A 16,009-nucleotide genomic window follows, 5' to 3' on the forward strand; every position below is an offset into this window, starting at 1 on the left:
AATAACAAATTAAGTTTTGCTGAAGATGGGGAAGGAATGCGAAGTCATAAAAACCATACAAACGAGAAAACTGGAATATCTAGGCCACATAATGAGAGGGAAAAGTTCTTCCTGCTAAGGCTCATAATCCAAGGAAAAATCTCATCTTCATTTACAGCTAGTATTGCTACGTCATCAGCAAGGGAAGCGATTGTAGTATTATTATTCTCTGATATATCGGCTGTGAAGAATGAGAAAATCAGCGGTCTGAGTTGGATTGTTGGTCATTGAATTTTGCAGGACGATATACGCAGTCCCGAAAAGATTGGTCATAAATTATACCACAGATTCTGGGGTCAAAAATAAGTTGATTGAACATAACTTACAACTTACCTTAGTACAAATGTGCATATAAAAAAAGTTACAGCCCTTTGAAGTTACAAAATGAAACTAAATTTTTTCTAGTATATCGAAAACTATTAGAGATTTTTTATTGAAAATGAACATGTGGCATTCTTATGGCAGGAACATCTTAAAAAAATTAAAGTGAAATTTGTTCACCCCATAACAATTTTATGGGGGTTTTGTTCCCTTAAACCTCCCTAAACTTTTGTGTATGTTCCTATTAAATTATTATTGTAGTACTATTATTTGAAGCAAAATTTTTTGAAAACTTTTTTGCCTCTAGTACTTTCTTGAAAAGCCAGATTTTATCGAGATAAAAATATAATAATAAATAATGTTTATTCAGAGAAAAGATACAATACATACAATGGTAATACATTAAAATCATTATAATTCCCTATAAATAAACACAAAAATACCACTTGAAGCAGAATGCTTGTGCAGTGGTCAATTTGGTTCATTATGTAACAAAAATATCCTGAGTAGGTACACACTATCTTTTCACAGGCAATACAATAATATAATATCTATTACTTAATAATAAGAGAACAAAGAAAAAGCAAAGAGCATTACATTGTTTTTTGAATAATTAAATAATTAAAGAAAATAATTATATTTCAAAATCTGGAAAAAATTTAAAAATACAGCATCCCTACGATGTATTTATCAAAAAATAACAGCAACAAATGAGAAAAAAAACACAATTAAGTACAACAACTATGAGTCCAATATTCAAACACTTGTTTCATTTTCTAACTTCAATTAATTCATGTATTACTGAAAGAGGCGTATCTATAATATATTTCTTTAATTTATTTTTAAATTGTTTTATGTTCTTGACATTCTGAACATTTATGGGTAAAACGTTAACGGACCTAGGTCCTAGGTAAGTGAAACAACGCTGTCCAATTGTTTTTTCACTTTTAGGGGGTATCGCTTTATTCCTGTTTCTGGTGGAGTATTCATGCAAGGGAAACTGTAGTGTTTGTTTATTTTTATATTGATATACAGTAACCGCTTTAAAATAAAGCTGCCTAATATCAAAAATATTAGTTTCCTTGTATAATAATTCAGTGGAGTAAAGCTTGGGCTTGCGATAAATTGATTTTAAAATTTTTCTTTGGACGACATTTAGTTGTTCCAAATGATTGCCATACGCCCCGCCCCACCCAAGAATCCCATAGCATAATCTAGATTCTACTAAGGCAAAGTACATAGTTTTTAAAAGGCGCTGTTCTAAAATATTGCTTAAGTATTTAAATTTATAGAGTAAACTTCGAAGATTTTTAGTCACATTCGCAATATGTAGGTTCCATTTTAAATGACTATCAATTGTAATTCCCAAATACTTTACAGAATGAGCAGACAGAATATGTTGATCCTTATATCCTTCATTGGATATTATTAGTGTTTCGTAGTTAGGCAGACTTGTTTTGTAAGATCCAAAAGGCAAAAAGAAAGTTTTTGTGAAGTTAACAGTTAGTTGTTTGTGTGCAAACCAATCAAAACAATTTTTTAAATCTTCTTCAGCCAATAATTTTAGATTCTCCCAATTATCTGCAGTATACAGTACAGCTGTGTCATCTGCATAACTAATAATTTTACCTTTTAATTTCATTGACAATAAATTATTAACATAAATTATAAACAACAATGGACCAAGAATCGTTCCTTGCGGAACACCGTACTTCACCACATTTCTCTCACTCATACTTTCATTTATTTTTACCCTTTGTACCCTATTATCTAGATAACTTTCAAAAAATCTTAATACGTTGCCTCTGAAACCTACATCAGCCAAAGTTTCCAAGAGTTGCTTATGGCTTACTGTGTCGAAAGCTTTAGCCAAGTCTAAAAATACACATAATGTGGGCTTACCTCTATCAACTGAATCATAAATGCAACCCATTAGTGAAGAAATTGCATCATCTGTACCTCTGCCTTCAACAAAGCCAAATTGATTATTAGATATGATTTTATGTAGGTCTAAAAATTTTAGCATCCGAGTTTTAATCGCTTTTTCCATAATTTTTGCAAGGCTTGAGATTAGTGAAATTGGGCGGTAATTTTGGCTTAAATCCTTATTTCCTGATTTATATACAGGTTTGATAATTGCGTCTTTAAATTCTGTTGGACATTTTCCATTTTCTATAATTTTATTTAATAAATATGTTAAAGGGGATACAATTTCTCCTGAAACTTCTTTTAATATTTCTGCCTTTAATAAATCAGGTCCGGGAGCTTTATTCAACTTAAGGGATTGAATAATCGCTATAACTTCACTTTCAGTTATTGGATCAAAAAAAGCACTTTGAGCGACTGAGATTCTATTCGGATTATTGGATGGCGGTTTTTTTATATTGTTAGCCAGTTTTTCACCAATAGTTGAAAAATAATTATTGAAGGTATTAGCGATATCCAAATCAGAGTTCATAATCCGGTCACCCTCTACTAACTGTTTAACGCCTACAGAATTTACCTCAGTTTGGGTCAGTTCACGAATAACCTTCCACGTATTTCTACTATCGGGTTTGTTAGTAATTACGTTTTTGAAATATTCTGCCTTAGTATTTTTTATTAAATTTGTCAAAAAATTTTTGTAATTTTTGTATTCTTGTTTAAGAATTTCATTATGTGGATTTTGGATCATTTTTTTATATAATTTATTTTTTGTGTCTATTGATTTTATTATGCCAGACGTTATCCATTTTTTCCGTTTAACTTCGTTCCGTTTTATTTTTTTTTCATAAGTAGATTCTTTTATTTTCTTTTGAAGAGTTGTTACAATTTTAGTTGCAATATCTTGTGCGTCACGTAAAAGGAAAATTTCGCTCCAATCATACTTTCTTAGTATTTCTCTTAATGTGTTATAATTAATGTAACTATTTTTAAATTTATTAATATTTTTTTTACAAATAATGTTCATGTTAATGTTTAGTTCTCCTATTGTACAGAAGTGATCGGTAGTTAAAGATGTAATAATGAAAGGAGAGCAAATATCTTCAATAGACTCTTTAGTGGATTTAACAAACATATGATCTATACAGCTACCTCCCGATTTATTTGGTCTCGTTATTTTGTTTATTAATGAATGAAAATTATATTCGGACAGTAAATTTAAATAAGTATTAGCGATTTCATCGTCTGCAAGTATGTCAATATTAATATCGCCAACAATAATGTTATATGTGATTGGTTCTGCTTTTATTATATTTAAATAACTTTCTAATGCTACAATAAACGCACTTTCTGAGGTTGCAGGAGAACGGTATATTGCTGTAATAAGTATCATTATGTTATTGAGTTTAATTTTTAATTTTAAGAATTTAAAAATGTTAACCTCTACTATTTCCACCTCGTAGTCAAGGTTATTTTTTATGAATATTATCACACCGTCATTTTGATTGAAATTACCCTCGTTATAATGGATATTATATCCATCCATTTTAAAAATATCTATACTTGCCACTTGTCTGGTCTCAGTTAATACAAAACAATCAATATCATTTTCTATTTGTTGTGTGTAAATATTAAACTCATCAAAATTTTTAATAATGGACCTAATATTTTGGTGCAAAATACGAAAAGAGTAGTTCTTATTGGAACACAAATTATATTCGTTTATGGAGTCAACTACTTTTGTATCAATAGGAGTGTAATTAATGTATTCCAGAAACGAATTCATGTTACAATAATTAATATAGCGTACCAGTATTAATGATTATTAAATTAAAAATATTCTAGAAAACAAAAAAAGGTGAAAAAAAAACTATAAGTACAATATACAGTAAAAAAAAGTTAATTTTTTGAAGATGCTGCTCTAGTGGGGTAACGATTTATTTTTCTGGTTTCATCCAATAATGTGTCGGTTACTTCAGCAGTCTTGTTAGTAGTAGTAATAGACAGTTTTTCCAGTGTTAAAGATTGACCATCAACTATAAGCCTATTTCCTCTCAACTTCACCGTTTTACCTGACGACCTGAGTTCAGATTGGTATTTTAATAATTCCTTTCTTACTGCTTGTTGAGATGGGGATAGATCTTCGGCGATGAACACCGTTGTACCTTTTAGAAGCTTGCACTTTTTTAGAACACTAATTTTTGCTGAATATGTTGCGAATTCTACCAATACTGATTTATTTGTTGGATTTTTACCAAAGACATTGAAACCACTGATATCTGAATTTACTAAACTTATATCCAGTCTCTGATTCAACTCTTGGATGATATCCTCAAGAAGTGTTGACTTTTGTACATTTAAGCCGAAAATAACAATATTATTTTTTCTTAGTTTATTTTCAATTCGTTCAATTTGATTTTTTAGTTCTACATTTTCAGTTTCCAGTCTTTTAACTCTAATAGTTTGTTTTTCTTTCTCAACTTTCAGTTCATCAATGTCTTTTTTTAAGAAGGCTACTTCCTCCTTAAGACTAGATATGAAATATTCAGATAATCTCTTGTTCTCTTCCTTAATAAACTCTTTTAATTTCGTAAATTCACGATCTTGACTATCAGGCATATTTTTATTGTATTTTATTAATTTTACGTGTATGGAACGCTTTATACTATACTTAATTTTTGTCAATAACGCACAAAAAACCAGAGCGATATCTTTTTAAAATTTATGGTTTTAGGTTAGTTTTGTCTTGTTTATTTGTATGCAATTACTTTCTACGTCTTTAAAACAGAAAACTTAGTAATCCCAGGTGATGAATGGTAAATACATTGATAGTTGTGAAACTCACCTCCCAATTTGTTTCACTATTTCTTGCATAAAAGTGGTTTTAAAGACGGAACACTTTATAATGACTTTTACTTAATCGAACCACACACACCTATTTAATATTTGTCTGATATTTTGAATATTTGTCAAATCCACCACATATTTGTATATTAAGTACATAGGAGTTGGTAATAATATGAAAATTTACTTATAATTTATATTTTTAGGTATATTTTGAACCATATTAAACAAGAGGCAAAAATTTTTTAAGACACTGGGTTTAACTAATGGTACCCTAATAATAGTTTAATTGGAACGTACACAAACATTTGGGGGGATTAAAGGAACGAGACTCCCATAAAATTTTTATGTTAACATATTAAAAAGAAGCCGCATCTCGATAAAAACTGGCTTATCGAAAAAATACTAAGAGGCAAAAATTTTTAAAAAATATTGTGTTTAACTAATGGTACCACAATAATAATTTAATTGGAACGTACACAAAAGTTTGGGGGGTTTAAGGGAACAAAACCCCATAAAAATTTTATGGGGTTTACAAATTTCACTGTTGTTTTTTTTAAGATGTTCCTGTCATAAGAATGCCACATGTCCATTTTCAATAAAAAATCTTTAAGTTTTCGATATATAAAAAAATCGATTTTCATTTTGTAACTTCAAAGGGCTGTAACTTTTTTTGTGTGCACTATTGTATATAGGTACAAGTTGAGTCCGGGAATCTTTACCCGTGCGTCATCATTTATAGTATACGGAATAAGTCCGTGACAAGTCGGAAATTGAAATTTACTAAGCGCAACAGCAAGTGACAGTAAGTGACTTGCTGTTGCGATTAGTAAATTTCAATTTCCGCCTTATCATGGACTTATTTCGTGTGCTTTATATGATCACGCACGGGTAAAGATTCCCGGACTCAACTGTAAGTTAGGTTCAATCAACCTATTTTTGACCCCAAAATCTGTGGTATAATTTATGACCAATCTTTTCGGGACACCCTGTATATTTGATAGTTTTAGTGAAATGCAAACACATTATTTATCAGATATCAATTAGTTAGCTTGAGTGGTTGATTTACATAGACTATACGTATTTTTAGAAAAGCGTAGAAGACAGAGAGCCGAAGAATCATCAACTAGACGTAGAGAATACAATGAAAGATTCCCGTCAACGGGAAGATTTAGGCAGCCTAGAAACAGTACCGAGATAGGTAAGCTCCATATAATGAATTAGATAAATTAGTAGGTATTTAATATTATCAAAGTCAATAGCAATCCAAGTCAACTAGTACTTTATCATTTTTCATATATTATGTACAATTTAAATATTAAATATTTCTAATGTCTATTTAAATATTAAGATATTTTGTCCTATTGCTCAATTCGTTTCGGGGTTTTTGACTATACGACATGGGTCAAGTACTATACGATTGGGTGCCATTGAGTCATGTACTATACGACACAGCAGAGTTGAGCCGCGAAGCCTCTAAGAAGGAGGCTTGGTTATTTTACTTCCACTTTGTTGTCAGTCTATAACAGGCGTTGACAGCTTTCTCATTGTGAAGAAAAATATAAATATTTTTAATTGCTTTTACCACCTTGTTTATTATCTGTCGCTATGACTGGCCGGGTCATAGTCCAGGAACCGAGGCTTTTCAGCTCGCAATTTTTTACAGAATGGATCGATTTGCTTGAAAATTTGAGAATAAGTATTGGATAGTCCAAGGATCAAAATCTATATGACACCGAATGCCGCTTTTACTATGGGGTGGTTGCCACCCCATCTCGGGGTGGAAATTTTTTATTATATTTTGACCACAAAAGTTGATAAAAACATTAATTTTAAGCAAAAAATGCTCTATACATTTTTTTGATAAAATTAATATTTTTCGATTTATTCGCTATCAAAAGTGTTAGCTTTATATCGAAAAAATCAATGCTTTTCGATATTATACTCATTTACGATTCACTCAATTCTTGCCGTAGAAAAATTTTTTTCAAATCATGTTCTTGGGATTTAAATAACCTACAAGTTCATATTGAAACATTTTTTCGTATCTCTGATGCTAATCTTTCTATTAAAGATAAATTCTATTAAAGCTAGATTCTGAAGAAAATGGCATTTTTTACCAAACTACAAAAATTCGTTATTCGCTTTTAACTCCAGTTTTTTAAAACTAATCATTCTAACCCAGTCAAACTTCTGAAATCTATTAATAATACATAAATAAAGAAGTATGAATAAGGCCATTGACTAAAAACACCGCTAACTTACATTATTAAGCTTCCAACTGGATTTCTCCTTTTTTTTTTTCAAAAAAATATATTGATTTTTTAAACGTAACTTTTTTATTTTTTATCCTAGAAAGTTTGGTAAAAAAGAATTTTGTAGGTCTCTACAAGATCTATAAGGCTATTAATATTAAATCCTTTTAAAACCCTAAGTCGCAGAAAGAGGTGACTGTAAAGGGTTGGTAAATGTGGTTTTTGGCATGTTAATACAAGTTTTAATTGTCAATAGCTCACTCAGTTTTTGCCATAGAAAAAATTTTTGCTAACCCCCTTCTTGAGAATTAAATAAGCTACAATTTTAGATTTACATATTTTTTCGTATCTCTGATGCTAATCTTTCTATTCTGAGGAAAAGGGCATTTTTTACCAATTTACAAAAATTCGTTATTCACTTTTAACTCCATTTTTTAAAAAGCTAATCATTCTAAACCGCTCAAATCTCTAGAACCTATTAACAATACATAAATATAGAAGACCAAATAAGGTCAATGACTAATTTTAATTAGGGTGGTAATTAGGGGGAAGTTTCCGATAACTTTTTCGCTGAAAATAATAGGGACTGACATTCTTTTCATAATAAGTCACTTAATTTTTGAGCTAGAGATTTTTTTATTTGTGTAGTGTAGATAGATATTTTTAAATACATACTTTAAATTAGTTTGAACAAATTATCCTCGAAAAATGCACAGTTTTCCCGTCTTTTGAGTTTGAAACTACAATATTTAGCATTTGTCGAAGAAGAGCTAACATATAATAAAGTATAGTTCGATTACTATTGGTCTTACAGAAAATAAAAAAAAAACTGTTTTGTTTATTTTTTCAAAAGGTACATTTTTGTTAAGCAAAGTTGTTTTGATAGAACGAAAAATTTTTGAGTTATTAGCAGAAAACTGATTAAAAACATTGATTTTTTTGATATAAAACTAACACTTTCGATAGCGAATAAATCGAGAACTATTAATTTTATCAAAAAAATGTATACAACGTTTTTTGCTTAGAATGAATGTTTTTACCAACTTTTGCGGTCAAAATGTAATAAAAAATTTCCACCCCCGAGATGGGGTGGCAACCACCCCCATGGTAAAAGCGCCTTTCGGCCTCATATAGATTTTGATCCTTGGACTATCTACTACTTATTTTCAAATTTTTAAGCAAATCGATCTATTCTGTAAAAATTGCGAGGTTTTGTCCTATTTTAAGCTTCATTACTTGGACTATCAGTGCAACTTTTAGGTATACAGTGGAACCTCGATAACTCGGATTAATCGGGACCGCGGCCGATCCGGGTTATCGAAAATCCGGGTTAGCAGGAGAATATGGTAAAAATTAATAAAATGCGGTGTACTTACAGATAAACTCCGTTATAATTGAAATAACATGAAATATATATGCACAGTATACATATAAATTACATATAGTTGTATAGAGTATTGTTCATTTCTTCACTGGTAAACCACGTTCGCGTTCCGCACAGAGCCACACATAGAAAGCGTCGTCGAGAGTCTCATTTTTAGCTTTATTAGCTTTGCACCGACTGTCCAAACTGTCTTTTGTTATCATTTTGAAACAAAATTCTTCGATTTTAGTTCTATTTTTCTTCCAATCCGATACTGTAGATATACCGACACCATTATGATGCTGCAATTGTTTTTAAAGATTCGCCTTTATCAATCCTACCTAATGCTTCTAGTTTCTTTTCCATTGTCACTACAACATTTTTACGTTTTGTTGCCATTACGTAGACAAAAAACACGTAATCACAAACTTATCTGAAGCACGATTACATAACGGAAGCGAACAATACGACTGTGTACTACACACAATGTGGTCACAATCGCATGTTATTTAAGAACAGACTAAGACCTTTCTTTTAAAAAGAATTTTTTAAATATGTAGTCTTTTAGTATTTTTTAAACAATGCTAATACAGTTTGAAATACAGTGGAACCTCGATTACCCGTCAGGGCACCGGACCAAGGGTATGACGGATAATCGGAAAGACGGTTAACAGAACATTAAAAAAATAATAAAAATTTATAGTACAACTCTCAAATTTTATTTATATGTTTTGTTTGATAATATGTATAAGTGTGGATCTGTGTTCGTACAATCGAATCAATTTAGTTTAAATTATTTAGAAATCTTTGTTTTACTTTTGCAACGGCTGAATTTCTTAATCGGCGTAAGATCATGCCATCATGCAATCTACTTCATTGGCCGCTTTTTGTCGAGAATACTACTCAATGAATTGTTGCATGTGCAATGCAGCTTCTCTAGCTTCTTTACGCAAATCTTTGTCAGTTTCAATAGCATTATCGATATCGCCACCGTCTAATTCCAAGTCTTGTGTCAGCTTCTGAATCTGTTTCGTCTACCTCTGTTCCCACGTGAGTAAAAACAAAAATTGTTTACATAAACAAATGCTGTGGTAGCATATCTGTACATTTCAGAGAATTTCGTTTGGCTGATCGCAATGCCAAACAAAATGAATTGTTCACTCAATTTTTGCTGATATGTAGTCAATACAATGTACCGACCCTGACGGTTAACAGAGGTGACGGTTAATGGAGAGACGGATAATCGAGGTTCCACTGTAAATAGGTGTACAAAAAAGGAATAACAGGTGTCTGTTGTTTCCGATAATCGGCTCTGCCGCCGTGTGCCATGAGTCATTTTTACTATCGTTTAGTTCAAATTACACAAATACCCATTATCTCTCAAATATTATATTACATACATTTTTATTGTTGAAATGTTTGTCTGATAAAAATCGGTCCGGGTTAGCCGGACTTCCGGGTTATCGGGGGCCGACTTATCGGGGTTCCACTATAGTTCGAATATAATTACACTTGAGTTCAGAGTTCTTTACCCGTGCGTCATTAATACCTGGCAAGATAAAACACATACTTTTTATCTAGCATCATTCTCTTCCACGCATGAAACTAAAAACAAACCAGCTACCGCCTGTTATTAAGGGGAACGGAGCAAAATGCAAAATTTTGACGCATGTCAAAATTTTCAATGTGTTTAAATATATTCATTTTTTTTTCGAATCCTGAGAAAACTAATAAATATTTTTGAAAAATTTAAATGCAGAATGAAAGATTACATTATTACTGAGGGCCTAAAGTCCCTGGAAACTTCTATAATGTTTACTTTAATAAGTTAGAGGGGTGAAAATAAAAGAGAAAATTTAGTGTGATTTTTAATTGCAAATATTTCATTCAAAAGAAACTTTTTATTTATTCTAAGCACTTTCGGCCCTTGGTAATAAAAGTAGTCTTTCATTCTGCGTTTAAATTTTTCAAAAATACTTATTAGTTTTCTCAGGATTCGAAAAAAATGAATACATTTAAAACACATTGAAAATTTTGACATGCGTCAAAATTTTGTATTTTGCTCTGATCCCCTTAAGTAAAAACATGATATTTTTATGAACGCTCTAGACTCAGTATATTGAAAAGAGATAGGTACAAAAAAGACGCTTAGGAATGTTTTCAGATTTTAAGTACAATGTGTGACGTTTCTGGTTTGTTTACTTTTGTGGCTGTCAGTCTGTTAAATTTTTTGCTGTTTCTTTGTCGAATTTTTGCATTTTGAAGTTTTTCATATTGGATGTTGTTCTGAAGCTATTTTCTTGTGGCATTTTTACAATTTTAACTATTTATAATGGGAAATAAGCCACAATAATATTAAAAAATGATTTTTATTAACGTTTCGACGCCCAAATCGGGTGCCGTTGTCAAAATACAAAATACTACTAATATAAACAAAAATGTTGTTGCTTAGTAAAAAAATTCTTCTAATAATTTATTTAATTTGACTCATTTATATCGGCAATTCAGATACATATGATACATTTTAAATAGAAGACTTTAAAATGATATTGCCAATATTTATGAGTTGCGTTCCTGGGACGACTTTACTGAAAGATAGTTCATTCGATTACATGAAATCAACCCCAACTCAAGAATATCCGTCACAAAAAAAAATCATAGCATGTGATCTGTCTTTAAAAAGACAACCACATGCAACGGTGACATTAAAATTCTCGCGTTAGAGATCTCATAGCAAATCACGAGGGAAAACCAGGAAAAACCTCGTGATACTATCCCGACATCGTAAGTATTTGGTCTTACATTTAATTTACTCTCAAAATTAATACCAAATTCTGACTTTACTATAATTTTGTTTAAATTATAAATAATATCAATAATACATGGATATATAAGTAATACTAAAATATAAAATATGTACTAACTCGACTATTGACTTACTAATTGTGGTATTTTCTTTCTATTGACTTCCTCTTTCAGTATGGGTATCCACATCCTACTGCATTCCACCGAGGAATTTGCGACACAATTGGTTTCGTTTAGCATAATTAGAGCCGCTTCTTTGATTTTTCTCTTTTTACTATCTGTTTCTTTTTATTTTGACAACGGCACCCGATTTGGGCGTCGAAACGTTAATAAAAATCATTTTTTAATATTATTGTGGCTTATTTCCCATTATAAATAGTTAAAATTTCATATTGGAGTTTAAAATTTTATGGTAAGTATATTTTATTTTGTTAAGGAAGTTTTGTTAAGTGACAGTTAAGGAATGGTTGTGTTCCGCCAAAGTGAATGAAATGACAAAAAGAAAATGTTATTGAATTTTTTATAAATTGTTTATTTATATATTAATCACTAATGATATTAAAAGAATTTAGTAAGCTACTTCAAATGTAGCTGTAATTCTGCACCAAAATTTTAAAACAAAACTTACATTTGACATTCTATTTATTTGATAACGTCAAATTTTAACCCGTGATCGGAGCAGTAACTACTTACTGTCACTTGCTGGTGCGTTTAATAAATTTCCGACTTATTTTATATGCTTTAAATGATGACGCACCGGTAAAGAATCCTGAACTCAACTGTATGCCCTATCCCTTGTACAAAGTATCATCATCAATCATCCCCGATTTGTTCCGATTCAGCTTACCTATCTTGTATAGGTGTTTTCTTAAACGACAATGTCGCCACCATTCCAACGTTTTAATCTCTGGTTTGTTGAGGTTCATCAAATTGTTCGATTTTTTTGTTGAATTGTTTTTAATCAATATTCTTGATTATTTCCTTATTACCTACTTCTGAACCTAGTTTCTTGTAGCATTTTTGGCAAGGCCACACAACGGTTATGATTTGGTGAATGGGTTCTTTACGACCAGAATAGCCGCTTGGCTATCTGTATAAATGTTGAGTCTCCATTCAGGATTTCATCAATGCAGGAAACCAAAGCAAAAACTTTAGCTTGGAACACAGTCGTACCTAGGCTGTAAGATTTCTTATAATTACAGACATGTTGTAACACGACAAATTAAACAAACATAAAAATATATTTAAACAGTGTAATTAGGTCATAGGCATGATATTCTTTGTGCTACGTAACTTTTCGGGATGCCCCGGTAAGCTGCTGTCTCAGATATTGAAAGGGGTGCGTTCTTAAAATAACATTTAATATTAAAAAGTATTAATTATTGGGCGCCATCAACAAATCAAATGTACTGCCATATGCCTATCCAAAAATGAAAAAATTACTTGCAACATCATTCCATTAGATATAAGTCGGTACTTACCATTGCGGTCATAGGTTGTCTGTATGCCTTTCCGACATTAAGGGTTAGAGATAGGTTAGATATACAAGTTTAAAACATAATCATCTCCAGAACGCTTCCATTTCGAAAGACAAAAACTAGTCCGCCTTTTTTTCTTCCAGAGATAAATCGATTCCATCAATTGCGAATCTCTAGTACCAGTCATAGGAATCTTTTTTGTCTTTCCCTTTTAGGTATTTTTGACACTAGATTATTAAATTGTGAGGTATTCTAGTACTAAAAAGTACTCCTGTTTTAAGTCAGTAGGATGCACGGTTTTCTGGAAAAATCCATTTTAAAATTTTTCGTTTGTTGAATTTGAAAAAAAATTAAAAAAAACGGTGTATTTGCCAACTCAAAGCAAGAGTAACTTTTAGTACTAGAATACCTCATAATTTAATACTCTACTCTCAAAAATGTCTAAAAATTTAAAGACCAATAAGTTATGAGATAAAATATTCCTTGATCTACCCAAGGCGGATGCCTATGACCAGTACTAGAAATTCACAATTGATAAAATCGATTCATCTCTGGAAGAGAAATAAACGTAGCAGTTTTCGTTTTCCTATAGAATTTTTCTAAATTCTTTTAAACTCAAAAAACCAAAAAACGAAAAATTTTTCAAATCGATTTTTCTAGAAAACTGCGTATTCTTCTGAGTTAAAGCAAAAATACCTTTTAGTACAAAACTATCCCTGAATTTAATAATACAGTGTCAGAAATGCTTAAAAGTTAGACAGAAAAGTATTCGATAAAATATCCGTTTCCGTACCCAAAACGGACCCCTATGACCGGTACTAAAAATTGACAATTGATAATTGACATTTGACAATTGACCTCTGGAAGATCAATAAGTGTACCAGTTTTCGTTTTTCCAAATAAAAGCATTCTGGAGCTATTTTAAGGAAACTAATTACAAGACTTCGATATGCTTCTTCTAGACGAAGCATATCGAAGTAGAGGTCGTCCGCCAACCAGATGGTCTGATGACATCAAACGGATCGACAGAAACTTGATGCAGACAGCACAGGACAGAAATGCATGGAGAAGACTGAGGGAGACCTATATCCAGCAGTGGATAGATCCGGGTTGAATTATGACGATGATGAATTACAAGACGCCATCTTTAAAGAGCTCTAGCTTTCCACGGAAGCATGTTTGAACTAGGTGAATTGAGTTAAATTTTCTTAAAATTATCTGAGGAATCTCCGGTTTTCGTTTGTTATGAGAGTTTCTGGACACCCTGTATAATATAATGGGTAGGTAAATTTCCTACTATAACCAATAAATTGTAAAAATTGTTTATTTACTTTTATTGCGTTTACTTAGATAAAAATATGATCTAATCACTTAAAATAAAGATGTTACAGTTTGCTATTAGATGTGAAAAGTGTGTAAAAATTCCGAGACATTATTCAGAAAAATAATATTTAATAGGATACGATTGTTTTAATGATATACAAATTAATTTTTTGTAATATTCATCTTTGCGGTTATCCTGCCAAGTTTTAAACGGTTTTAGATTAGTGTTTTTTAAGCATACTCGACATGGCATGACTCAGAAAATTGTGGTGATATGAATATGTTTGTATAACACCCTGAAATAATTTTACAGGCACACAATTTAATTTTTTTTTATACGAAATAACTATACAACCATCCTGCCTCTTTGAAAATATATTTATATTAACCTTCTTGAGATATGTGCGAAATGGCATGACAGAAAATCGTGTAATTTTCCACGAATTTTCTTCTGCCATTTTGAATAATGTCTACTGAAATTATTTATTTTATAACAAAATTTATTTTATGACTTAAAAAATCACGGAACCAGAGTGAAAATTTTATATAGAATTTTCCAAGAAACAAGTGAAGTTAAACATTAGGTGACGTCATGCCAACATTTTTTTTGGTCATTTTGAAATAAACATGATTAATTTATTAAGTTGGCAGGACTTAGAAAATTATGAAAATTTCGTCATTTTCATTACATGTTTGTATATCTGTATACTCCCTTAGTCCTTTTGCAACCGTCCTGCCCAAAAAATTTTCTTCATAAAATAGATAGTATCCTATTATTCTATGGATATGGCAGGACTTAAAAATTCATCGCAACTCCCAATTTTTTTTTTCATGGAAAATCTAATTTTCACAGGAAAATGTCACAGGAAACCAGTGGATTTTTCCACAAATTGTAAGTACCTTCTCTAACTTTCCTTTATTGCAAAGGGCAGGACTTAGAAAATCGTGGTTGAACTTCTGTTAATATCTCCCGATTTATATCTGTTGCACTGCTGAACGATCTTTTTCTAAATTGAAACTTAGAAAAAATCTATCGACCACCAGTTCAGAGCGGTTGACAAAATCTATCATTTCTATAGAGTCTATTAGATGAAATTGATATTCGCCATAGTATAAAAATATTTTCCGGACTGAAGGCACGAAAAGTGAATTTTTTATAAAATAGCTTTTCATGTTTAATGGAAAATGGATAAATGCTTGAATATATGAATTTTATGAAAACAAAAGGCAGATATCGAGTACTGAATTTATTAATCCTTGACCAAGTACCTATACTTTTGCTTCTAGAGCATCATCAGGGGCGTTTCGTCAAATTAGGAAGGTATCTTTGTACCTCCATCTTCGATATGTACCTAATGTAGTACCGGCATTTGATTTTAATCTGTTTGTCCTTTGTCCAGTGTGAGCTATATGTTAATTTCTGCCATTATTTAATTTAAACAAATATGTATTACGACATTCAAGGATACCTTCCAATTTGACGAAACGCCCCTGGTGATGCTCTAGGAACGAAAGTATACTTGAGCAAGATTTAATAAATTCAGTGCTCGATGCCTGCCTTTTATTTCCATAATACTCATGTTTACCTATACATTACTATTTTATGTTGTTACGCCAAAGATTTTATTTTTATTTAATTATTTTAACTTTTTTATATT

General features: G+C 31.1%; 1 protein-coding gene across 1 annotated transcript in view; it reads left to right on the plus strand.

Moving 5' to 3' along the window:
- LOC126880073 (LMBR1 domain-containing protein 2 homolog) overlaps nucleotides 1-16,009 on the plus strand; it is a 67,231-nt gene that overhangs the window by 39,176 nt on the left and 12,046 nt on the right. The window contains exon 9 of the mRNA XM_050643735.1: nucleotides 6,218-6,328. Coding sequence (XP_050499692.1) covers nucleotides 6,218-6,328 — 111 coding nt within the window. The remainder of the gene's footprint in view (nucleotides 1-6,217; nucleotides 6,329-16,009) is intronic.

Source organism: Diabrotica virgifera, chromosome 2, assembly GCF_917563875.1.
Source record: "Diabrotica virgifera virgifera chromosome 2, PGI_DIABVI_V3a".
NCBI classification, from domain to species: Eukaryota; Metazoa; Arthropoda; class Insecta; order Coleoptera; family Chrysomelidae; genus Diabrotica; species Diabrotica virgifera.